The sequence below is a fragment of the Empidonax traillii genome, unplaced genomic scaffold (assembly GCF_003031625.1).
Source record: "Empidonax traillii isolate 1590-97213 ecotype Southwest subspecies unplaced genomic scaffold, ASM303162v1 scaffold1763:size117533, whole genome shotgun sequence".
NCBI lineage: Eukaryota > Metazoa > Chordata > Aves > Passeriformes > Tyrannidae > Empidonax > Empidonax traillii.
In genome coordinates, this window is record NW_020956956.1 from 37,992 (window position 1) to 63,913 (window position 25,922).

At 41.7% G+C, this 25,922-nt stretch overlaps 1 protein-coding gene across 5 annotated transcripts in view; it reads left to right on the forward strand.

Annotated features, from left to right (window-relative positions):
• The window catches only part of ITCH (itchy E3 ubiquitin protein ligase), a 61,060-nt gene that overhangs the window by 26,098 nt on the left and 9,040 nt on the right, over positions 1–25,922 (forward strand). For 2 of the 5 annotated variants that reach the window (XM_027908585.1, XM_027908586.1), the window contains 20 exons: positions 567–704; positions 2,780–2,822; positions 4,888–5,057; positions 6,149–6,383; positions 7,617–7,712; positions 8,966–9,140; positions 10,023–10,089; positions 11,567–11,651; positions 13,146–13,274; positions 13,942–14,014; positions 14,998–15,069; positions 15,680–15,768; positions 16,390–16,549; positions 16,821–16,954; positions 19,480–19,620; positions 21,305–21,425; positions 21,906–22,010; positions 22,232–22,328; positions 22,675–22,747; positions 23,353–25,251. In XM_027908585.1, the coding sequence (XP_027764386.1) occupies positions 567–704; positions 2,780–2,822; positions 4,888–5,057; positions 6,149–6,383; positions 7,617–7,712; positions 8,966–9,140; positions 10,023–10,089; positions 11,567–11,651; positions 13,146–13,274; positions 13,942–14,014; positions 14,998–15,069; positions 15,680–15,768; positions 16,390–16,549; positions 16,821–16,954; positions 19,480–19,620; positions 21,305–21,425; positions 21,906–22,010; positions 22,232–22,328; positions 22,675–22,747; positions 23,353–23,452 (2,303 nt within the window). In that variant the 3' untranslated portion in view covers positions 23,453–25,251. Of the gene's footprint in view, positions 1–566; positions 705–2,779; positions 2,823–4,887; positions 5,058–6,148; positions 6,384–7,616; positions 7,713–8,965; positions 9,141–10,022; positions 10,090–11,566; positions 11,652–13,145; positions 13,275–13,941; positions 14,015–14,997; positions 15,070–15,679; positions 15,769–16,389; positions 16,550–16,820; positions 16,955–19,479; positions 19,621–21,304; positions 21,426–21,905; positions 22,011–22,231; positions 22,329–22,674; positions 22,748–23,352; positions 25,252–25,922 lie in introns of those variants that run through there. The other 3 variants (XM_027908582.1, XM_027908583.1, XM_027908584.1) reach the window with 3 other exon arrangements.

The following is a 25,922-nucleotide window of genomic DNA, read 5'->3' on the forward strand; positions in this document are numbered from 1 at the left end:
CATTTGGTGTCTGTCACCAGGCACCTGCTGGAGCTCACCGGGGTCTGTTTTAAACCCTTTGAGCAAGAGTGTTTATTTACAGTTCTGTTTCACTGAAAACCAGTTGTTTACCCTGAATATGCCATTGATGTGGAGACACGATGGAAAACCTTCACATTCTAAATGTGAATGTCATGAGATAAAGGTGAAGCATTTCATTCAGAAGATAGAATTGCTATCTGTTCTGTATCAGGAGTAAAGTGAGTTATACTTCCTAACTCCCCGCTGAGGACAGGTGCATTAATTGCTGCAGAAATGTGAGGCTCAATCTCTGCTTTAATGGCATTCCCTTCTTTAGGCAGCAACAAGCTTTTGCTCCAGTTTTCCTCCTTTTGTGGAAGTAATAATAACTGTCTACTGCCGTATGAAGATGATCAGTTTGCCTCTCCATTGTTTTTTGGGTGGTAAGAGCTGTAGCTGTGGGGGCTGTTCTGGGTTATTTTTCCCCTTGACCACTGCGATCTGGGGATGAAAAGCCCTTTTTTATGGTGGTGTAAGCTGAAGTGCCCTTGTCTGCTGTGTTTCAGTTGAGCAGGTGGTGGTGACGCTGCATCTCGTCGGTGACAGAGAACCAGCAGAGGTGGTGGGGGATCTGTCGGTCTGCCTCGATGGGATGCAGGTGGATCCCGAGCTCCTCACCAACGGGGAAGCCTCCACTTCCAGAAGTAGGTACCTTCCAATTCAAACCTGCCCCTACACATCTGCTACACAAAGCTTTTTGTTGGGAAGCTTTAACACAGTGTTGAAATAATAATAATAGTAATAATCACAACAGCAGTTGCTGTAACTTCCTGTTTGCAGGGACCAGAAATCTCACACATTTTTATTTGAGGTGGAGTCGTAGTTCACAGGGAAGAGCTTCAGCCTCACTGTAACAAAAACAAGATCAGCATCTTTATTTTCTGGACTTTGCAAACTTTTGTCCAGCAATCCCAAACTTTAATGAAAGTCCCTAACTTCCCTGGATTTTAATAACCTCGTAAGCAGAAAAATATTAAGTAAGTTGGTTTGATCTCACCATCATAGTAATAAGTATTTCTGCTCACTAGGAGTCATGGGCTGATATTAATTTTTTCTTAAAATAGCCCATTTAAATAAAAGTATTCATTGATTTAGTTCCCTGTGGAGAGCTGCAGAGAGGGATCCACTTCTTGTTTAGTTGGTGTCTTCAGTTTTTTTAACTGAAGAACTTGAATACATGTGAAGTGTCTAATTACACAAAAACAAAAAGGTAAAGAATTTTAATTCCGCTGGTGCAGGACAGGGAGTGGAGCATTTCTGGACAATTGTACATTGTGAAGTAGAACTAGGTAAGAGGTTCTTTACCCTGAGGACAGCATGGGAGACTGACTGCTGTAGCAACCAGCTGGGCACTGAATTGGCAAGTTTTTAGGCTTCTGGGTTGTAGGTTTGTTTTTTTTTTCAAACTAGAGGAAGTTACTGTGAGATTTCATCTAAGTATCATAGGAGAACTGAATTAACACACTAGCTTTGTAATCATTATTTCTTAAAGCTTTTAGTCCATTTTCTTTGTACCTTGTGAAAAGGATCAACCACACGATGCGGTTGTGTGGGATTTTTCTGGAAAGAAAAGCCAAGTGCTGGGGTTGTGTGGGGCTGAGGTGTAGTGACAGAAATACCCAGTGGAAGTAACAAATTGGCCTCTTATGCAAGGCTTGATTTTCATCTGTGCTCTCTTCCATTTCACTGAGTTTACCTACTGAGAAAAAGGTGGGGAAAGTGCTGCAGGTAGTGGAACTGTGCAGGTTTGGGCTCAGCAGAGCAAGGCAGAAGCTCAGCAGAAGGTTCTCACATAACCAGGGCACTGGAGCCCACAGGGAGGAGGTTCCGTGGCAGAGCAGTCTGACACGTTGTACAGGCAAATACCCTGGTTATGGAGTTGCTCGTGAGTTAAGATTCCTCTTTCTGGGATTAAATCCCTTCCATGCACAGTCCACCAACAGCACATTATCCTAAGCCTTTCCATGGCTACATCCTTGTCTTTGGCCTAGATCTGTCCGTGGTTGCCATCAGAGCTGAGAACTGATTTCTTTGTTAATGACGTGTTTCATTCTATGGAAATGAGCTCCTGGTGCCATCTCCATGAATGAGCAGTTCTGTGCTGCATATTCAAGGTTTGCAAATGCTGGCACAAGAGGCAAACATTTCCAGGCTGGCTGAATAAGCAGTTGCAAAGCATTTGCAAATCTAGGCTGAGCTGCTGTAATTCTTTTGGAGTGCAGGCATATTTTGTACCTGCTTCAATGCCTTTATGTGAAATAATTTACTGAGAAAGGCCGGGGTCTGGGCTAGAGAGCCCCAGAAAGCAAAGCCCCCAGCCAACCAGAGAGAAGATTTTTGAGAAGTTTTTGCCCTTTCTGCTCTGCTTGTCATCACTGAGAGGGAGAGACTATGAAAAGCCAGCTCCACTTAAAGAATGAGCATTGTTTTCCAGTGCTACAAAGACAGCATTATTGAACTGTGTGTGTGCTTGGGAATTTCCACACAGTGCAGTGATATCCTGGCATATCTTCCAGAAGGGGCAAATGTTACCCACAGTGGCACTGCTTTGAAAAATGGTACTCACACCCAGGAACATGCACAACACAGGAGGTGAGCAGCACACAGTGACTGAGCCCCACCTTGGGAACAAGTGTGAGCATTAAAGGTGCTGCTTTCCTTGGAAATCATTCCAAGTGTTGCTTATTCTTCTGCTGTCTTTCTTTTCCCTGTATTTAAGGTCCTACACAGAGTGAGAGCTCCAGAGTAAGGACTGAAACACGGTAAGGCTTTTTCCCTCTTTTTCTGTTCAGCCTTTTAGTGCTCACGGTTTGGAAAGAGGAACTGTGTGTTTTATAAAGGAGACAGTGAAAAATTTCTGAATATGCCCTGCAGCAGAATCTGCTAAGATCTGAGCATGCCCTAAACAAAAATGCCATATTGTTGTACATTCACATATAATGAAGTGTTCTCCGTATGAACCCCATCATCTGGCCTCAGTTTGCCTTCATACATGACTGATCTTGGGGGTTTTTTCCCTTCATGTTCACCTTTCTCCCAGTGATTAACCCAAGTTAAAACAAAAATTAAAAAATAAAAAAATTTATTAAAGCCCAAACCAAACAAATAAAACCCACTGATAAGTTGGTGGCACTGGCTATTTTGACACAGGTTTGCTTTATAGCATGGAGGTATCAGAATTATATTTAGCTTTGTTAAGAAGATCCCAAAAGCTGTCTGGCACTTGCAGTGCTTTAAGGTCGATAGCGGATTATGAACCCTGCTGCTTGGTAGGATAAGTGTGTGACCAGCACCGTGTTACTTGATTTAGTTCCCAAGACTTCAAGTATTATAAGGATCTGTACAGGACACAACACTCCTGGATGACACCTGTAGGAGCCAAGTTAAATTTCCCTGTTCTTTTAAGTAGGTTGTACCCTTGGCTGTGTTGTCTGAAGTCTTCCCATGAAAGTTTATTTTTGTTCTGTTTACTTTTCATGGTCCAAAGAATGTTTCTGTGCTTGGGTTTTCAGAATACCTGAGTGTGTAATAGGATGATGATGATGATAATAATAATAATAATAATAATAGTAAAAGTGATTTGGTTTTAGTATCAACTGGTCATTAAAAGTCCCTTGTGAAGATCATATAAATGATTGGGAGAGGGACTTTCTACGAGGGCATGTAGTGAAGGAAGAGGGGGAATGGCTGAAACCTGGTGAAAACCTAAAGGGCTAAAGTCCTTACAAACTGGAGACCACTGATGATTTGTACCCACTTTCACAGTCATTTACCTGGGGGTTGGTGTGGTAGGAATTGTGTGCACCACAGCTGGTATAGAGCAAAAATATGTTTGACATTGATACTGAGATCAAATGTACATGGCTGGGCTTGTAATTACTTGGTCTTACCTGCTGGTTTTTATTTTGTGTACTTTTAAAGAAATGTCATTTTAGAGGTACTGGGCTGAAACTGTGACCTCTGCTTTTATTACTGATGGCCTGCGTGCTTGACCTGTAAATCCACTACAGTTTAATTGATTTGGCTCCACGTATTCTGAAAATAAAATGCTTTACAATAAATATGTATCTCTGTAACTCTGCTTAAAGAGCTACAAATATATCAGAATAACACTCTGCTAGGTATAACTAAATAGCACAGAATGGTCAGTACTTCTACACAGTTTCTTAATTCTTGTCAAGTTGAGCAGCTTGTATTTGTAGCTGTTGGTCAAAACCTGTCATGCTTAGTCCTAAATTCTCCAGCCTGTTCCAGAATTGAGTTTAGGGGTAAAATTGGTATATGTGTAAGTAAGTTTTCTAAAAATTTGAAACCCTCTCTGTGTTCTGAGCATGGAGTACAGGCACACAGGCTGTTCTCAGTCTCAGCCAACCTCTCATCTCATTAGACAAAAGTGGAATTTATGGGCAGAAATAGCTGAGCAGCCAAAGCCTGGACCCAAAGGCAGGTGTATTGAGATTTTGGTGACAGATATTATATCTGTTTCACAACCTTTCCGTTAGTTGAGGTTTCAGGTACCTCAGGAGATCAGCTGTGAGTATGTTTTTACAGATGCAGAGGTGTTTAAAATTATTGTGGATGTAAGAACCTCACCTAGTTGTAACTATTACGTTGTAGTGTCTTGCACATCCCCCTGGAAGTGTCCAAGACCAGGTTGGATGGGGCTTGGAGCAACCTGGTCAAGTGGAAGGTGTCTCTGCCCATGGCAGGGGCTTGGAATGAGATGGGCTTTCAGATCCTTCCCAGCCCAAACCAGTCTGTGATTTATAAAGTTTAATGTCGTCCTTGCACCGTTAGAACACTTCTTTGTGTCTTTTCCTGCAAAAGGACGAACTCAAATGGCCTTGAAAACTCTGAAGAAGCTGCTTCCAGTGAAAACAAGACTGTTAATGGCAGTGACTCTCCATTGCTCACAAATGGAAGCTGCAAACCTGCCAGACCTCCCAGGCCTGCCAGACCCCCACCCCCCACTCCTCGCAGACCCCCGTCGGTGGCCGGTACGTAACTGGGGCTGCACCCCTGGGCTGAGCACAGCTCCTTGTGCATCCTGATGGTAAATTCCTTGGCAGGTAACTTCTGGAGGAGTATTTTTTTAGCTTGCATATGGTACACGTTTCATTGTTGTTACTAATACTAAAAATGTCCTGCTCCCACATCTGCTCAGTGGTGGTTGCAGTGATCTGCTACAGGAATTCTACTGCTGCCCCAAAGCACCCGCCGAGGCTGAGAGGGAATGGACTGCAGGACTCACAGAACTGTCTCAAGTTGTTAATATTGTGTTTTGAAATAGTAGTTATTTGTTTCTACAGTTCTGGTTAAATTCATTTAAAACATTCATTACTCTTCATGCTGAAATGGATAGAATTTTTTTATTTTTTTTTTTAAACTGATTATTTAAAAACTACAAAACTGGAAGATGAGTAGTTATGAAAAGTTAGTAGTTGTTTTTGGGGTAACTCCTTTACCCCCATACACTGCAGTCTGTTTCAGTAGTCCAGTTATTACAGCTGATAAATGCTGAGTGTGGATAGGATCTGCAATACAGTAAATACCTTTAAAGATTAATCCAGTGCAGTTAGTTAATAAGGCCTGACTTGTATTAAACTTCTGACCTCATCCACCAAATGGCATTCATATAAAACTGAAAACATTTAAAGAATGTGTGTGTTCTCCTCCCATTGCAGTAGTTTCTTTCATGCAGGATGAAATCTCTTCCTGGAAATTTAATGCTTATCATCCCTTAAGTTACTATTCCAAACAATAAGTGGAAAATAATTAACTCGTCAATGCAAGGAAGTGCGTTTTTGTTTATAATAATTTAATGTTTACAGAGTGCAAACAGCCAGGTAAATATGATTTATTATACCAGAAATATCAAAATTGTGCCATTCGTGGCAGTTCTTGGCATTTTTATGGTGAGGCAGAACTGCTTTTTAGGTTTTGTGTGAGCTGTAGTGGCTTTGTGTGCACTTTGAAACAGCAGCTCTTGCGGGTTTGCTTTTGTGATGTACAACTTCTACAACAGATGGGAGAGAAATGTGAGTCAAAAGGTTTTCCCTTTCTTTCTCTGGTGTCTCTGACATCACAGCAACTGCAAATGGCCCCTCATCCACATCCACGGAGAGCGATGGGGCCAGTGCGGGATCAGTGGCAGGAACAGCCTCCAACACACCTTCCGAGCAGAGCCCTGAGGGGGCAACAGCTGCAACCACAGCTCCTGCCACTCCTGCCCTCACCACTCCCCCGGTGTCCAGACAAGTCCAGCCAGTAAATCCTGCACCTCAGGCACTTTCCACTGTCAGCCAAGGTCCTCTTCCACCTGGGTATGGCTTTAATGGCTTTTTTCTCTGTGTGAGTGCTGACATTTGTGGCTTTACTATGTATTACTTCCAGTAGGTGCAACAAAACATTGATAACATCTGCCTTTTGCTGCGTGACAGAATCCCCCCTGACAGTCATTTGGTGGTTTTCATAACTGTTTTGTCTGGTTGGTCTTCGAGCATTCAAGAAAAGAATTACTCTGTCAGGTGTTTGTGATACTTATCATATGTTCCCATGTCAGTGAAACACAAGTTTTAAATTGGGTGACACCTCGTTGTCTTCAAATTAGAATGAAGTCAGGCAGGGAAATGTTGGTCCAGATAAGCAGAAGAAAAGCTGCTGTTCCAGTACTGCTCTGTGATGTCTCCTGAAGATTTGGATTTCATAGTGCAGCTCCTCCTGTTTGTGTTTCAGGCACATGGGGAATTGGCCAGATGGTTGGTTTGTTACCTCAGATCTCTCATTTAGATTCTAAACTTAAAAAAAAAAAAATAAGTAAAAGTTTCTGGACTCTGAGTGACGGAAAGCAAAAGGTTCCTGATGTGATTTGGTGAAATACCTGCCTTAATTTGCAGACAGTTGAACCAAAAGGTAGGAGAGGTCTAAATTACCTCACAGAATAACTAAAATATAAAAGCAGTCTTGAAAGCATCAGTTCTTGCTTTATCATTTTGATTTCAACAGAAATGAAAAATTAGCGTGTTCTTTTTTCCCCTGTGATGTTACATGTGATGCAAATACAGGGGTAAGTCATCATCCCACATGCTGCATAGGCAGAAAATGGGACCAGTGGCCTTATGGTGAACTCTGCATATGTGTGATCACTGCAAAACCTGCATATTTTTTAGGATTTAAGTTGAATTAATACTACTCTAAAACGGGATTATGATCTAAAGGTGGCTCTGTTCAACAGGTTATTAATATACTTGATAATGAATACAAATCTTAGCTAAAATTATGCACACAGACATGAATTTTAGCTTCAGTTTCCTGAAAAGGTGGTCGTGTAGAATGGGTTTTTTTTAATTACTATTTTGTTTTAGTTTCCACAGAATTACTGTTACTATGAACCTTGTACCACTGCTGGTGCACCTCGTGAGCCAGGTGTTAGTTACAAGCATTTTATTTAGAGATAAGCATTTTATGAAAACAGATGTTTCTCATCTCGATGCTGTGGAGGAACAGTTGGAGTAGTTTGACCCGGAGGAAGATTAAAATATTTGATCTGTTTTCAGTTGGGAGCAAAGAGTGGACCAGCACGGTCGAGTCTACTACGTAGATCATGTTGAAAAAAGAACGACGTGGGATCGGCCCGAGCCTCTTCCTCCAAGGTGAGCCAGGATCAGCCATGTGGTCATCTAGAAGACATCTGGGGTTTCCAGGAATGAGTTGCCTGACAGTTTACTAAAGCTGGAAAGCGTGTTGGTAAATAAAAATGTGAACCCAGTGCAAAGAATCGCTCCAGTTGTCTCTGAGGAGTCCATTGTCTGGAAAAGGGTTGAATCTGAATTCCTGTCAAAGATCAAGCAAGTGTCTCTTTACTGACTGAAAAGTGGATTTCAGTTAAAGACAGTAGGCACCTCCAAGTGTAAAGGAGAACCAAAACCACAGAAAAGTATTTTGGGATTGAGGTAACTATCAGCTTGAGCAGGACTGCTCTTGGTTGCCTCTAATCCTGAGGTTACTGTTCACAGGCCTTTGATCTTGTCTCAGGGTTCCCAGCTGCTAATTTACTATGCACATAGAAACCAGCCCTGGTTATTAGGCCTTTCCAGCCCCTGGCACCAGAACAGCCAGTGATTTTAGTTCACAGTTGTTCTGTGTTTCTTTAAAAATATAAGAAAAACACAAGAACTATTCTGTTGCACTTCATTCATCCTCAGGTGGTTCACACACTAGACAGTATTGCAAGGTAAAAACGTGGAATGGGAAAGAGCTTGTTATTAAAGAACAAAAACTGGCAGATAGTCTTAAAAAAGGAGACCACTTGTCATATTTCAAGTTATTTTGAATCCTTTGAGAGGATCAACTACTGTATTACTTAAACTTACCCAGAATGTTTTCTTTTAAGTTCATTAAATAGTACCAATCTCATATAAACTGAAAACTAGAAAGGAACCCAACACAAAATCAAACTGAAACACCAACCCCAATGCCAAAACCTTCCTTTTCTGCCAAATCAGAGTGTGAGGGAGTCTTGCACTGAACAGCCCAAACTGCCAGGGGTTTTGCTGGATCTTTAGGAGAAACCAGAGACTTGTGTTACAGGCTGGACAGGATAACTGACTGCAGTGATACCAACACGGTGTGACTGGGGTTTGGGCAGCTCTTAAAAACTATTTCCAGCAACCTTAAAAGTAGAGAAAATGGAACGGGTCTGACTTTTTACAGTATACAACAAATGAAAGCAGCTCTCCTAAAACAACTTCAGCTCTTACATCATTTTGGGGGAGGGTACAGGGGGGAAAAGCTGCTGCTGAGCCCGCGCTTTGCATTCTCTTCCTACCCTGCTTGTTGTCCTCAGAGTGCCCCTGGGCCCTTAAACTGCTGTTGTTGACAAGAGTGTCTTGTGCTTTTCCCCCAGCTGGGAGCGCCGGGTGGACAACATGGGCAGGATTTATTACGTCGACCACTTCACCAGGACGACGACGTGGCAGAGGCCGACGCTGGAGTCCGTCCGCAACTACGAGCAGTGGCAGCTGCAGCGCAGCCAGCTGCAGGGGGCTATGCAGCAGTTCAACCAGCGGTTCATCTACGGGGTGAGCAGCACAGGCGTCACCAGGGAAGGTTAAGGTGGTTTGGGTGTGTTGGTGGGTGACCTTTCCCCACAGAGAACCAGGCTTTGTTACGGTTTGTTCCGTCACAGCACGGTGTCTGTGTGTGGTGTGGCGGGGAGGGCTCGTTGGAACCCTGGTTCGTGTCCTTGAGGTGACGTTACACATGCAGCGTGGTGGGGTTTGGTTGTCAGCTGAGTACAGGTGGTGTTCTGTGATGAAATGTATGTGAGATATCGATAAAGCCTTTGGTTCAAATCAAACTACAGCTCAGGAACGAACTGGTTTATTTGTGTGGTATCTTGTCTTGCCTTGGGCAAACACCTGGGAGGTGAACAAGCTCAAAGGCCGCACATTTCTGCTCTGGGTAAAATGAGCCATGCACAGTGGACATCAGGAAAGCAGGGAAACTGAAAACAATCCTTCTTCCAGAATTTTAAATCCGTTGTTTACCTCTGATGAGTAGCAGACATCAGATCACTGCAGCTCGGGGTGCCCATTGATCAAGAGTGGTGAATTTGCTGTTACGTGAGAATAAAGTGGAGCCCCTAAATGGTGGTAGGGAGATCTGTGCTGGCTGCAGAAATGAAGTGGTTTGCTTTCTGATTGTTTTGGGTGCCGCTGTACTAATTTCCTCCTGCGTAGGCAAGGGCACCATAATTATTTCTTGGCTCTGTAGTTAATTAAGCATGCCAAGGGTCGGTAAAATAGGCCTTCTCTGTGGAGAAAAAGAAATTGTTGGCATCTTTGCTTATGTGTAACGTTAACAAAAATGCATTTAATTCAATAATTCAGGATGGCTATGGCAGAACATCTGGAAAGCAAATGACTAGTCATTAATGCCTCATTTGTTTGTGTGACTTGCAGAACCAGGACTTTTCATCCACACAGAACAAAGAGTTTGATCCTCTTGGCCCTCTGCCACATGGATGGGGTAAGGCTGACTTGAAAGTGTTTTGTGATGCAATGTAATTAAACATTAAAGCATACTTCTGCCAAATTATTTGTCAGCTGTTCTAGGCTGGCTTTTAAAAATTAAAATCTGGATTAAAAATATTTTAAAATTAGATCTAATCAAATGTGCTGTTAAAACAGAGTCCTGACAAGGATATGCTGTTTCAAAGTAGATTAGAAACTGTAAAGTATTTTGGTTTACTCCCTGTAATTAGCATAATAGTTTCTTTCACACTGTCATCCTTTTATACCTTTTTTGGGCAGGATTCCCCCTCACCCTTCTGTTCCTGTTAAAAGAGGCTCCAAATCCTCTCTAAATCAAACTGCCAAATTCCCTCTCCAAGCCAATTCTTGGAGAGTTTTGTTGGTTTGAAAATGTTTTTTGTAATGACAACTAACCACTTCTTACTTGCCCCTCTCCCTGGAATAAACTTGTTCTTGTACTTTCCAGGGTTGAGAATTTACAATTAATATAAATTTGGGTGGGATGTAGTACGAAAATGAAAGTGTAAAACTAATTTCTGGTGTGACTACCAGTAGATACAAGAATTCAAGTTTTATGATGCACAAGCAAAGCTCTCAGTTGTGGAATATCAAAGCAAGTAATTACTTGGCAGAGTTGGAGCTGGGTTTTTGGCTCATCTGCTTTTCAAGCAGAACTATTTGGATTTTTAGTCCTAGTATTGTTGCAGTTTCATGCCATAAGACTGCTGTTGCCCACACTTATGCTGAGGTACACGACATACACAGTGTTCCAAAGAAAGGTCTTTAGGCTGACACTGTGCAGGAAATGGCAAAACTGAGTTTCCACATCAGGTGGGATTCTGTTATAACCTGACTCCATGGACAAGGATCTACTTCCACACTTCTCTTGGAAACTGAAGCTTTTTGACCTCTGGTAGTCAGATTGTTCTCATTTTTGTAACTTGTTTCTCATGCAACACTAAATGCAAATGGCACGAAGAACTGCACAATGGTTCAGAGGACCAAGCTGGGGCACTTCTCTTGAGCTTTGTTCAACTGTGGGCTTTCTTTAATCTATCTGAGAGAAAATATAAATGGGTTCTCTTGGACAATGCATTGACCATTTCTCATTCCCTGCTCTAATTTTGGACATGAGACCCTTGTGCTGTTTTGGTAGTTGTGTCTACATCTGTTCCCCGTCCTGTTTGCTGTCTGTGATGCTTGTCAGGAACATCACAATATTCGATGCAGCTGGAATTTCCTGTGGACAAAACAGCTCACACTTGTCCTCTTTTCCAGTTAACTTTTCCTGAAAAATGCATAACATAAAAAGGAATAAGGTGAATGACAGTAAAAAGATGTTAGATCAGAGGAGGTGCAGAGAAACCTGAGGGGCTATGGCAGGGCCTGGTGGCTGTTATTATTTTTTTGATGTAGTCTCAGCAATATGTGTGAAGTGGGACTGAAACTTTTTGCCTTCTGCCTCTTTTCAGAGAAGAGAACTGACAGCAATGGCAGAGTGTATTTTGTCAATCACAACACACGGATCACTCAGTGGGAAGATCCCAGGAGTCAGGGGTAAGAAATCAGTTGGATCTTTGTAAAAGTCTGGAGTGAAAACGTAGCAAAGTGGTGAGACTGGGAGCTGGGAAATGCTGCCCACAGGTGAGGCATGGAGTGTGCCACACAATTGTCAGGCAGCTCGTGAGAAAGGGAAAAGGTATTAACCAAAATGGAACCTGTCACAGTAAGACTGCAATCGCCAGGAAAGTCCTGGTCAACAGCAATAAGCTCATTCCCAAGAAGGACCTTCTGCTCTTTCTAGAGGTAATCACATATGTCTAAGCATTTTTGTTGCTGGAGGAGGGAGAGATTTCTGTTGTATGGTGATGGGATAGTGCAGAGGGTCCTGAGTAAGGCCTTGATTCCTTTCCTGGACAGTCATAGAATCATAAAACCAACTGGGGTTGGAAGGGACCTTAAAGCTCATCTCACTGCACCCCCTGCCATGGGCAGGGACACCTTCCCCTAGCCCAGGTTACTCCAAGCCCTGTCCAGCCTGGCCTTAGACACTTCCAGGGGTAGGTAAGAGGCAGAAAGTAGACAAACCTAAGAAACTGCAGCACCCCTTCTCACACCTTTTTAAAAAAGGAGTTGGGGGTGGGGGAAGACACAGAGCAAAAAGCTCTGGAATTCTGTTTATTTTGGGCTCTGCCATTCAGAGTGTTTGAGGTAAGGAATGGAGGCAGGAAGCTGAGGGTGAGGTGTTCAATCCTAACTCCTGTTGGAGCTGAAAAATTCCATTTGGTGAAGCAACTCCAAGGAGAAGAAGGAGAAGGGGAATAGCCCAGTATGTGTGGGAGAGGTGATAGCTGTATCCAGGGATAACTTTTCCTTCCCAGTTACCTCTGCAGCAACTGACTCTGGAGAACACTACTGCCCTTAAAGCAACCCAACAGCCCAATGTTTAGGATGCACAGTCAGGACCAGGGACCTGCACAGTTCCCTGCTGAGGGAGGGAAGTCACTGTGGAGCACTTTGCAGGGACCCTACTCAGGTCTTCCAAATACGAAAATATCTACTTTTGTTTATACCAGAATTGAGTTGGAAGTTGTCAAAAAATTATGCACTATCAGTATTTGCCTTTTCTTTTATTTTTGTCATTTGGAAACACTTTTTTTTGGCTGATGTCATTAGACACAAGGTACTAAGAGCTGCTTGTTAAAACAGTGTCACTTTTTGAGTAAAAACCTAATAGCTAGAAGATAAAATTATTGTTTGGGGAGGAAAGAATGACACCTTGCTTACATTTTTCCCCTTGAAGTTTCTTTTTGCCTTTCTTTCATGTAATGCAACCAAATGAGCTAATGTTTGTCCCAACAGTCACTTTGCTCTAATTGAGAGCTGACTGCAAATTGAAGAGGGTAAAAAAGGGCAGAATAAATATCGAATGGGAAGTTTCTCAATCTGTAGGTTTTCTAGACCTGCCAGAATTTTTACTGTCTCAGGTATTGTTCAACTGACTTAATGTACTAAGTTGACGTGTTACCACGTTTTTTCTTGTGACCACAGTCAGTTAAATGAGAAACCCTTACCGGAGGGCTGGGAAATGCGATTTACCGTGGATGGAATTCCCTATTTCGTGGATCACAATCGACGAACCACTACGTACATAGATCCCCGCACGGGCAAGTCTGCTCTGTAAGTGGCTTTTAACATTACACCAAGTTTTCCAAAGTGAAGTTTTAGCACACCTCATTTTTTGAAAGGTTTGGCTTTTTTTCCCCCTCTTACTGCATTTCTAGGTAGAAAAGTTTTCTATGTAGCAACACTTCTGAGTTATCTGGGCTTTTCCATGCACTGGTGGTAACTCCCCGAAGAAGGCACTTAGAATCCTGCTTGACAAGTAGTGTGTGAGATCTCAGGGTAATGGAGGAGCTGCATCTGTCCTGTTGATGACCAAATCCTTTCATTACAGCTGCTGGTCTTTCTCTTTAAAAGTACATTCCACCCTTTCTTTCTTTGATATTTTTAGGAACCAGAGTAAAGCGAAAACTGATATTTAACTCCCAACTTAAATTAACTAAATGTCATCACATCCTTAATGTTACAGACTTTTTTACAGTAAAATCAGATATTGTTTAAAACATACAGTGTGTGTATTTCCCAATTGACAAAGGAAGACTTATTTATTTTTTTAGTTTAAAACAAAGAAAATGACACCCTAAAATCAAAAACCATGGCTAAGAATCTCCCAACTAGATAGCCAGCTAAATCATACAGCTGTATATAACTAATACATTTGCAGGCTTTTACTTTGCTTACAAAAGCGCTCCTGAAATGCATTTCCCTCTCCTTTTGGTTGCAGAGACAACGGGCCCCAGATCGCCTACGTGCGTGACTTCAAGGCCAAGGTCCATTATTTCAGGTTCTGGTGTCAGGTATGCAGCCATTTCTGGGCATTTCTTGCATTTCTGGGTCGTGCTTAGATGCTTTAAATGCCCTCTTCAATGCCTTGCAAATGCACATAATCAAGCACCTTGAAGGTTAAGGATGAGTTAAATCAGGAGGGAGTAAATGCAGGACTTGTGTAAACTCACAGATTAAAGCGAGGTAAGCTGTGGCTTTAAAATGTTTTAGGATAAGGGAAAAGATCAGTTTCACTACTTCTTTTGAAGTGGTGGGTTTCTGAATAGTGTTTTCTCTCTGCTGTTAATACAGGAATATATGGAGGCCCAGTAATTTATAGTTAATACAAGATCTACTTTCTGTAGAAATACTTCTGGTAGAAAATGCAGGGCATTCGACACACACCAGACATGTCTAAGCATTGAAGGATATTCTGTGGTGCATGTTAGTGTGCTCCAACATAATTTCAAATTCCAGTGTGTCAGTCCCGGTCCTCTGAAGTCTGTATATATCAAAAGGTGAAGTAACTTGATGTTTAGGAAAGAGTCTTGGGTTTAAATGTCCCAGTTTTCAAGAGTCAGTGAATTATCCTTTGACAGTAGTGGAGAGACCAGCCTGATTTCTTACTTTGGATTTTGTGCACTGTAACCTGAATTTTCTAATTTTGTGTTAAGAGAATTCCAGGAAGGTTTGGGTCAACAGGGACCTTAAAAAAACCCTCATTGAACCCCCTGCCACGGGCAGGGACCTTCCTCTAGTCCAGGTTGCTCCAAGCCCTGTCCAGCCTGGCCTTGGACACTCCCAGGGATGGGGCAGCCACAGCTTCTCTGGGCAACCTGTCTGATAGCAGTTTGTTCTTGGAGTAAATTACAATTCAGATATCTTGATTATTGGGTTTATTTTATGTGGATTAAAGAAGTTCAACTGTACCTTTTAATATATACAACAAATAACAGTCCGAACTCAGTATTAGAAACTTGAAGTGACTGTACATCTCTAAAAAATTTCCTTTCAGCAACTGGCAATGCCACAACACATAAAGATCACAGTGAGCAGGAAAACATTATTTGAGGACTCCTTTCAGCAGGTATTGTGTTAAAACATGGTACAGTGGGCATGAAAAGTGGAGTTATTTAAATTTGTCACATATTCTTGATCCTTTGATGTCTTGCTAATGTTATTTTAAATGAGACTAACTGAAAAATACTTATTTAATAGTTAGGCTTATATATTAAAAGATCATGTTAAATCATGAAGTTCTGGCACTAGACTAATTCTAACAGAGAGAGTTTTGGGGGGTTTTTTTAAGTTTTTCTTCAGAATGCTTTAAAATCAGTTAATTTTGAGGGGTGCACTGGGGCAGAGCAGCTCCCCACTCTCAGGAAGGTTTCCTGTTGTGCTTATGTTTGGCACACCTTTCCTCACAATGTCTTACATTAGCATGGGCTGTGTGCCAGAGTACATTAAGTGGATCTTAGTCTGGCTGTTACGCCTCTTGAAGTGAGTAATGAAATAGTTAAAGCAAAAATTGTTAATCCTAATTAGATTACTAGTAGCAAAATTCTTGGTAATGTCTCTAGCCCTAACCTCCAGTTAAAATTTTTCCAAATTACTAAATTGTTAGCCAGTAGTAATAATTCTAGCCAGCACTTGTAGTTGTTTTCTTAAAAGGAACTGATTGTTTTTCTTTCACTAAGATAATGAGCTTCAGCCCTCAGGATCTCCGGAGACGTTTGTGGGTTATTTTCCCTGGTGAAGAAGGTTTAGATTATGGAGGTGTTGCAAGGTAACTACACTGAAATGGCAAATAACAGCTTGTTCTGTAAGTGGTGGTGTGAAGGCATCCCCAAAGTAGATGCTTAAAACGGCAGTGCTTTCACAGCAGTGCTGAAGTTGATTCCTTATCTTTCCTCGGAACGTCTGAGGAAGGCGCTTCTGGAAGATGTGTTTGCATGTCTGTATTAAATGATTTTCAGTTTGCATTAGGAACGACTTTAATCATCTCAGTGATTAAAGAGGTGCAGTTCACTGAACTACAACGAGCCTTTGGCATAACTGTTAATCTCAAAGTCGAGTTGATGGAAAAAGTGAACGGAGATCTGCGTTTAAGTGCAGAGTCTTCCCTGGAACATACCCGAGACGTTCATGTGTTAATGAGCATTTCCCAGAGCCTGAAGGTTTAGATCAGTAATGTGCTCATTTAGACAAGGGTGTGTTTTATCCAAACCCCTGACAGTTGTGTATCCTTGTAGCTTTGCATTTTAATGTGTAGTTTGCTGTAGTTTCCCCGAGTGTCAGTGTGGGCTGGCTGCTCTCAGGGGAAGGACTGAGTCAACACGAGCTACCTACAGTAATTCCTGCTGTACCGTTGTGTTGAAATGTGTTTTTATTGTTTGTGTGATTTCAGGGAATGGTTCTTTCTGTTGTCACACGAGGTTTTGAACCCCATGTATTGCCTGTTTGAATATGCAGGGAAGGATAATTACTGCTTACAGATAAACCCAGCCTCCTACATCAACCCAGACCACCTCAAGTACTTCCGATTCATCGGGAGGTTCATTGCCATGGTAAGTTCTAAAGCAGGAAGGGGCTCTTCTCCTGCCATTTTCCTATAAACAAACACTGTGCCATTAAATGGACAATTCAGCAATTCATTCTTGAGCTGAAATTATTATCAGGTGCTTGTATATAACTCAGCTCATTCGGCATATTAGCAGTCATGATACCCATGTGGGTTTAACTCTTCAGCTGTCAGCTTTCGTGGGCACAGAGTACAGAATGTCATATTGGTTATTCCATCACCCTTTGCATTATTTTGTCTGGGTTTGTGTTTTTCAGGCTTTGTTCCACGGGAAGTTCATTGACACTGGTTTCTCTCTGCCATTCTATAAACGGATCCTAAACAAGGCAGTGGGACTCAAGGATTTAGAATCTGTTGACCCAGAGTTTTACAACTCTCTCATCTGGGTAAAGTGAGTTTGACTTGATTTTGTTCTTGAAATAGCAATGCAGTAGTTTTGATTTTCACTCACATCAAGAAGTAGGTGGAAATTCATTACTAGAAACCCCGTGGAAAAGTAGAATCTCTCATTGCAGAGCAGAATGGAATTTCTACTGGAACTTTAGATACACAAAGAATAATTTGTTAATGCAAAAACCTTTCTGTTCATTGACTGTTCTGTGCAGCATCTTGGGGTCCATTTTTGCTGGTTTTTAGTAATTCTATTGGACATACAGATGTGGAGTCTTGAACATTATTACAAATTAAGTGGCTTCAGTAAATTTCTGTGAGACCTTTTAGATAATTGATTAAAAGAAATCAGCAAAAATCCATCTAATGTTTCTCTAGCACCTGATTAAGTTAGAAAACAAAAAGTGGAGTGCTACAGTAGCATGAAGTTAACAAATGTAGTTTATTATTTACTACCACATAATTCTTTTGACTTCAAGGTTAGTATTGAAGATTTAGTGCTTTGAGGAAGTGAATGCTCATGTATTTTTCTAGCTGTCCTGGGTTTTTTGCTCCAAGTTTAATGATTCCAGAGCATTCCTACATGCAGCCTTTCATGTCTGCATGGTCAGCCACCTGTCTGTCCGTATTTTTTTGGAGTCCTCCTTCTCCCCTCCTTTGCAGATTCCTCTCCAGAGAGCAGCAAGTAAAAAAGGATGTGGAATTTCGAGGTCACTATTATTTTGAAATTCTGTATTATAAATATTTTAAGGAATAATTTTTAAAACCCCTTAGATCCAAAGCATTGTAATTCTATACTGCTTTTGTAATAGGAGGATGCCAGGATGATAGTCCATGGCTGATGTTCACCATTTGTTTCTCTGACCGAAGTGATTTTGCATTCCCAGAAGTTAAAAAATAAATTAGAAGGGAAAAAGACAAATTCTGTTAATTTTTTTTTTCTTCTGATCTAGTAAAAGCAATTTAGCAGAAAAATTCGTCTTCCTTATGACTAGAGACATTTTACTTGAAGAATCATACAAAGCCAGAGTAGTGTTAAACGTGCTTTGAGAAATTCATAAAAGGTGAGGATAGATTGGTTTTTGAAATGCAAAACTAAATATAAACCCCGGGATTTTCATCTCCTGTAGGGCTGAATCTTGGAAGCATTATCTTGAATAATGAGGAGGGGAGAAAGCAACTGTATGTTCTGTTTAAGAATTGAGAGAGGGATTTTGGTTTGATTTTCAGAGTAGTGTGTTCTGTACTCCATGCATGTGCTGTTAAAGTGCCTTCACTTGAATTCTAAGCAATTTCTGTAGTGACAAAAATCTTCTAGGCTGGAGTCCAGGAAGGGCTTTGCCCTTTTATAAAAACACTTAAGGATGTGAAAATTGGAGAAAAGCCTTCAGAGCTCTGCGAGGGGCACACACGGAGCCCTCGGTGCAGACCCATCTGCAGTGCTGCTGGAGGCACCCCCTGAGGGAGTGACTGCACATTTACAGGGGAAAAGAATCATGTCTGTCAGGGCAGACATCATTTTTTTTCCTCACCAGAAAAGCAAATTTTATAACTCTGCAGGAAGCTTTCAGTAGCTTTGAATTCCTTGACCCTTCCAGCAGAGGACTGTTCTTGTTTCCACGATCTGGAGGACTCGTGGAATCACTGAGTTTGGGAGGGGACCTTTAGAAGTCACCTGTCCAACTTCTGTGCTCACAGTGAGCTAGAGCAGGTTTCTCTTCTTTTCAAAGGAAGGGGTCATTTTATGTCCTCATAAAATCCCTCCTCCCCCAGGGTTTCCTGCAGTATTTTGGAAAGATGAAGTTCAGACACTCAGTTGCACCACAGGGCTCAATAAACCACAGCCGTGTTTTCAAGACTGGCACTTCTGCATTACAGTTTAGGACAAATATCTTGAATTTGTGCTTTATTTCAGAGAAAAATGGTCATCAAAACCTCTGCTTATGCAGGCAGTTCTTTACAGAAACACATATCAACATATAAATTAGTGCTGTACCTCTCACCCTTCTGCCTATAAAGAGAAGAGAGTTAGTTTTGGCTTCAGATGAAATTTCTTAGAGAATTCCTCTATTTGTACATAATTAACTGAAGAGTTTGGGACATGCTTACAAAACAGTGCCATAAAAAGGCTGGAGTTAAGAGATTATTCATTGACCACAAGAAGAGGCTTCTTACCTGCTGTCACCTGCCAGTGACAGCTGCCTTTTGACACAGTCCCTGCACTGCCTGAGAGAAGGGGCAGTCACGCTGTGGAATCTGCCAAAATTGCATTGCTTGAGAAGCTTCTATTCCACAGACATTCCTCAGATCAGGAGGTAGTTTGTCAGCCTTGTGGCTGCTAAATTTTTAAGGGTTGTGCTGATCAAAAGTTTCCAATCAGGAGTACAATTCACGTGTGCACATCGGTAAAATGAGTTGGTAAAATTGTGCTCCAAACCTTTTATCTTGAGGTTCTTCATGCTCATCTCCTTTATTGAATACAAGGTTTCAACACAGTTATTTAAAATTATACTTTTCTCCTTACAGAGAGAATGATATTGAAGAGTGTGGCTTGGAAATGTTTTTCTCTGTTGATAAAGAAATATTAGGTGAAATCAAAAGCCATGATTTGAAGCCAAATGGGAGCAACATTCTAGTCACAGAAGAAAACAAAGAAGACTACATCAGGTAGGAATAAGTGAAGACTTCAAAATACTCTTTCTGTCATTTCCTTTCTTAAATTCTGGCAACAAAAGACCATCTGTGTCATCTGAAGCATTGCTGAAATTTTGTCTCTGAGTGATTGCTGATGTTGGCAAAAAGTGACACTTGTTTGGATCACGTATTTGAAAGAGGAATGTTGATAGAAGTAAGTTTCTAAAATCCTCTTTTCCCAAAGATCGTGGCTAGAAGAAAGTCCAATTTTTCCTAGAGATATTTAGGGTTAGCAGAACACCATCACAACAAATACGAATGTCAGGTATTTCATGAAAGCTCTGCATGTGGTAATTACTGTAATTATATTGCTTCAGAGCCTACTGATGCTCTACCCAGCCAGTGATTTGGTTTGGAGGTTTTTTAAGAACATTTCTGGATGCTTTTGTGATGATTCATATTTTTAAAAAATAGTTGCAATTCTGTCTAGTTTTATCTGAACTGATCTTACAGTCTAATTGTAACAGGACAGTGCTATGAATGATCTCATAACTGAAGGATTATATTTGCAGTACCAGAATGCTTTAAAGCAATAGATTAGGAGAGAAGGAGCCTAAGAGTGGTTAAGTAATAAAATTGTGAACAGTGACCTGCTTTGTCCCCAGATATCTCCTCCTTCCTCAGTGTGCAGCAGTACTGAAGCTCTGATTTAAGGTGTGAACTTCAACACAAAAAACCCATCACACACTGCAGGCACAAATTAAACAGTCACAGGAGAGTTTTCCTCTTTGTTACTGTGTGTTCTGGGAAGGCTTTTTCCACAGGCAGGGGGAGGAAGGGAGTGGATTCTGCTTTCATCATGTGAGGAATCTGTGCCACTTCAGTGACTCACAGAAAAGGTGGTGTTTGCAGAGGAAACACACTGGCATTTGGCAGGACGGAGGATCTGCAGAAAATCACTCCCTTCTAGTGTGTGGGAACCCAGGGAGAGCTCAGATTCCAGCCTCAGTCGCTCTCTTTTGGCTTGCTCTGAGTCCTGCTTTAAATCCCCCGAGTTCCTAGGACTGAAATCAGAAACAGCCACCTCTCCTTTAGGCTCCAGTGCTCCTGACAGGTTGTGCTTGGATTCAGTATAATTTCTGCCTCTCCTTGGGTTCAGGTTCCTTGAGTCTCCTGTCTCCTTTTCCCCTCTTTATTAATGGAGAGTGGAATTTCTGCCACAGAGCAAAGTTTTATGCTTAACAGAAACAAATATGGAACTTCCAAATGCACATAGTCATTCCTTGGTAAGCCAGCAGTCCTGCTTGCTCTTCCCCAGCACAGCTTGACTTGGTGTTCACCTTGTCGTGGGTCGTGACTGAGATTTCTGGGGAGAATATTGGACAAAATCACCTCTGCATTTTGAACTGTCCTCAAATACCTCAGGACTGCTGTGCTCCCATGGATGTAATCAGTGAAGAGATGCTGCCTCCTCTTTGAATGTAAAATACTTCTGCAGGAGAACAGTCAGACACTTAAGGTTTAACTGAAAGAGTTAATGAAATCCTCTGCACAGAGTAAAGGTTACCAATGAAATTATCCAGTGCTCTATCCCCAGAACATGCCAGACTTTCCATAGTTTTTTAACTTAGCTTTCATTTCATCTCAAAACAGGCAAAGATGAGGACTGGGGTTAGCACTGGCCATTTAAATTACCCTGCTGTGTCTTCTTTTCCAGGCTGGTAGCAGAGTGGAGACTTTCCCGAGGTGTTGAGGAGCAGACCCAGGCTTTCTTTGAGGGCTTCAATGAAATTCTGCCCCAACAGTATTTGCAGTATTTTGATGCAAAGGAACTGGAGGTAAAGGATTGTTTGGCTATTGCTGGATCCAGCAGAGGGGTTTGGGTTGGAGGGACCTTAAACCTCTTCCAGTCCCACCCCCTGCCATGGGCAGGGACACCTTCCACCAGCCCAGGTTGCTCCAAGCCCCATCCAACCTGGCCTTGGACACTTCCAGGGTTGGGGCAGCCACAGCTTCTCTGGGCAACCTGTGCCAGGGCCTGCCCACCCTCACAGGGAAGGATTCCTTCCTAAAACTGCAGTCCAGTACTTACCACAGAGATGCTTTTTATTTTGTGGTCTCCCCAAATACACTTCACAAACAGTCAATTTTTTGTGTAGAAGTTTCAGATAAAGTTTAAAATTAAAAACAAGTGTACTGTCATTGCAGGTGCTGCTCAGGGTGGGTGCAGTTCGTGTGCTGCTTTGCTATGTGGGAGGTCACAAAAGGAAGGTGATAACTTGTACTCCTGTATTTATTTCCTTTTTTTCCCCCCAAAGGTGCTTCTCTGTGGAATGCAAGAAATAGATCTGAATGACTGGCAGAGACACACCATCTACAGGCACTACACCAGGACCAGCAGGCAGATCGTGTGGTTCTGGCAGGTTTGCAGACTTTGCTTTGTTGTCAGACCAGCAGAAGTTGCAGAGCAGCACAGCTACATCTCAGGGCACAGTATCAGAACACTGCACACCTCTGTAGAGTGCAAATACAAACCATCACTGCTAATCCAGCCATGCCGCTTGTTCGTCTGTGGGTGATTATGATGTGAAAATCTGAGTATCAAGTCTATCCCTAACTGTTTATTTCAATTACTGTGTTGCAGTTTGTGAAAGAAATAGATAATGAGAAAAGAATGAGGCTCTTGCAGTTTGTGACTGGAACATGCAGATTGCCAGTGGGAGGATTTGCTGACCTCATGGGTATGTATTAATAACCCCTCTAATGCAGTAAGTACTTTCAAAAAGAACCAAATTCTATATTTATGGACATTTTGAGTGAATTTTATAATGATTGCTGTTTTGTTTGCCCTGCACATACTTGAGCTGTAATGGCAAAAGAGATGTATTAAGCTTCAAAAATCACTTAAATTGATGCATTTTACCCCATGCATAATTTTGATCCAGACAGAGCTGTATAACGAGACGTTTTCTGTGCAAGGTGCTCTTTTCTTTGTTTAAGCCTTGCCTGTTGCAGGTGTATTATAGAGTATCACACAGTAATACTCAGTAGCCAGACCTATGCCTTGTCTGTTGGAATTTGTTACAGGGAGCAACGGACCCCAAAAATTTTGCATTGAAAAAGTTGGAAAGGAAAACTGGTTACCTAGAAGTCATACCTGGTGAGTACATAAACCCCCAGGATATTACTCTTGCTCTGTTTTTTTGCTGACCACAATTTACTGACCACTGACTGATGGCTGGGACTCTAAAAGCAAACACAACTTACACCAATAAACTCTGTTGCTGAATAATGGATGGACTTCTGGAAAACTCTTATGGCACGGAGTAGATTCCATTGTAAATTCCATGGATTTGTGCGTTACTGAACATTTAAAGTAATTAACAGTACTGTCTAAAGAGGTTGGGATTACCCTTTGTTATTACTGCATTCCATCTTGTTAGTGAAGGTGCCACGTTCAATCTTCCCTAGGGAAAAGGTCACTTTACTCATTTCCTCAGGTTTTACTAGTTACTAAAACCACACAAATTTAAAAATCTGAATGATGACTCTAGTTAACCAGGTAGGAAAGGTTAGTGAAAACTATCACTGTTCAAGCACTCTGCTCTCAGAAATACATAAATTTATGTCAATAGTCCAGCTTTTCACAGGGTATATAAATCCCAGTATCCGTCTGCACAGCAAAAATTAACCTGGTTTGATAATGCCTTTTTTTGTGACAGTTGAGTTCTTTGTCAGTACTTGAGTTTTTTTCTTTATTTTCAGTTTCAATCGCTTGGACCTTCCACCGTATAAGAATTATGAGCAGTTGAAGGAAAAGCTGCTGTTTGCAATTGAAGAAACGGAAGGATTTGGGCAAGAGTAGCAAAACTTTGCACCTTGAAGAATGTGAACTCAACACGATGTATGTTCTTCACTTCTTCTGCTTGTTGCACACTTCATTGTAAAGTAGACTTGACTTGGATTTATTTAACAGTACTAATGTGTAAATAAATGGATGTTATCCTGAGGTTATCCACATTAACTCTGGATTTCTACCGAGCACCTTCAGAAATCAAATGAGCAATCAGATATGGCTACAAGTGACTAATGACTGAATTAGAGGTTTAATACAGCTTTGGGCTCTGCTTTGTTTTACCATTCATTAATTAGAATGTGTCCTTAATGACTGACAGATTTTTAACAATAGTTTTGTCTTTCCTTTTTAGTAGCATTTTTTGCTACTGGTGCACTGGGAAGTTCATTGGTAGCTGCAATGCTGCAGCAGCATCCTGAGCCCTCTCCACAGCAGTGGCAGAGCCAGCCTGGATCCACCTCTGTGCCGTGAGCAGCTCCCACTCCTTAAGCTCCTTTTTCTAACTCAAGTGTGGCCAGACTGTTTTTCCCCACCTGGAGTCTGCTCATGTGCCAGCTGGACTCAAGCTGCTGTTAAGGGGATGTCAAACTGTGGCACAAATCCAGGGCGTAGCTTGGCTTTGGTTTATCCCAACCCTGCTCCTGTCAGCAAAACAGACACCTGCCCAAAGTTGCTGGAACTGCTCTGTGCCCTCCGAAGGATTCTCGCTGTGTAACACATTTTAACTCTGAAATCAATATTAACACTGTGGTACTTCACTTGTTTTGCAAAAGACAAGCCCACCTGGGATTGCACTGATTCCCTTGAGGTCCCTGTTTGCAGGCTGATGTTTGTCAGCAGTGTTAATGGACATTGTCCTCGGTGTTTTTTCCTACATGTTGCAGTCAGTTTGCTCCGAAGAGTTCGTTGGGTTCTCAGGAAGAGGTACAAAACAACCGGATTCAGCAAAGGATCCCACTCGTCATCTCTGCGGATGAACTGATGTGTGAGACTGGCTGAGGCCAAGAGGATTAGGAAGTTCAGACACGCATTACAGGTTTCTGAAACGCTGGAGCATCAGTAAATAGCTCTATAAAGTTCGAAACTAAAGGTTTGGGGGAGGTTTCTAAGCTAATTCACCCTAAGCTTCTTACAGCTAGTAACTTTTGTAGCGAGTTCCTGTTGGATTAACAGCATCCTTTTAGAATCACTTCCTTTTAGAATCTGTTGATACTCAATTCTTTTCTGGTTTACAAGAAAGTGTTGCATTTTACTGCTCCTTTAGACTGAGATGCACTTTTTGGGTCTGGTCAGCCCCTTTCCCTGCCCAAAGGCAGATGCCAGTGAGATGAGCTGTAGCCACGGTGAGAGAAGTGACACTTGAAATAACATGTAGCACATATGAAAGCAAGCCTGCAGCTCCCAGCAGTGTGGCAGGAGCTGCTCGCAAGACTCTTCTAGATAACAGAGCTGAAACAGGACAGTGGGAAAGTGTAAAACTGAACTTCCAAGTATTTCTTTCCTGCTGTCCCGTCCGTCTGAACTGCAGGAGGGGAAAACTGATTCGGGCCTGAGAAGAACCAAGACACTACAGGTTTTGAGTGACCTCAGGAGCGTGTCAGGGCTGTGGGAAGGCAGGAGGGGGGGCTGGAGTGAACAGCTCTTGCCAGGCAGATTCAAAGAAAGGCCTAGGGAGGGTTGCTGGTGATACAGAAATGCCCCTCAGTTAAAGTTTCGGGACGGTGAGAACTCCCCTTCGTGGTCTGACCGGGAGGAGAATTGCCAACTTCAGCATTTGAGTGTATTACATTATACAGCTCATGAGGAGAGAAAAAAAAAAAGCCTTATATATATTTTCTGTTTATATTAATTCTTACAATGAAATGTAGTTACCTAACATATTTACAAGAGAGGTTAAATTAAGCAAGATAATGCAAGATTAAGCTATGAAAAATAGTCTATGTTCTGCATATTGCTTTATGATTCATGTAGGGAACCTAGAACTATTGTTCATGTATAAATATCACCCAGAAGGCTGTCAGCCCTATATTTTTAAAATAAAGAATAGTTATAATTGAAATAGCCTTAGCCCTAGTTCTATAGGGTTTGGCTGTTGAATATTTTTATGGTTGAAATGTTTAGTTCAGGAAAAACATACCTGCTTGTATATATTTTTGATGTCCAGGATTCCACTTATTCCATTGTTTCTTTTAATTTAAATGGCATGTTTCTATGTCTTTTCTGCTGTACCAGGATGGGGGGAAGGGGGCTGGATATCCCAAGCACCAGATACGATTTTAAAATATTGCAAATAAAGAATTCGTTGAGAGGGGGGAAAATAAAACATGAATAAAACTTTAGATTTGGCCAAAATATAGAAAGCTTAAAGCAGATTTACAGTGTTAAATTGGCAATATTTCTGAAGGCACAAGTTCAGATTCCTCAGGCGTTTTGCCTTGTGAATACTAACAAATCTGTAAATTCTTACAGCATGTTGTGC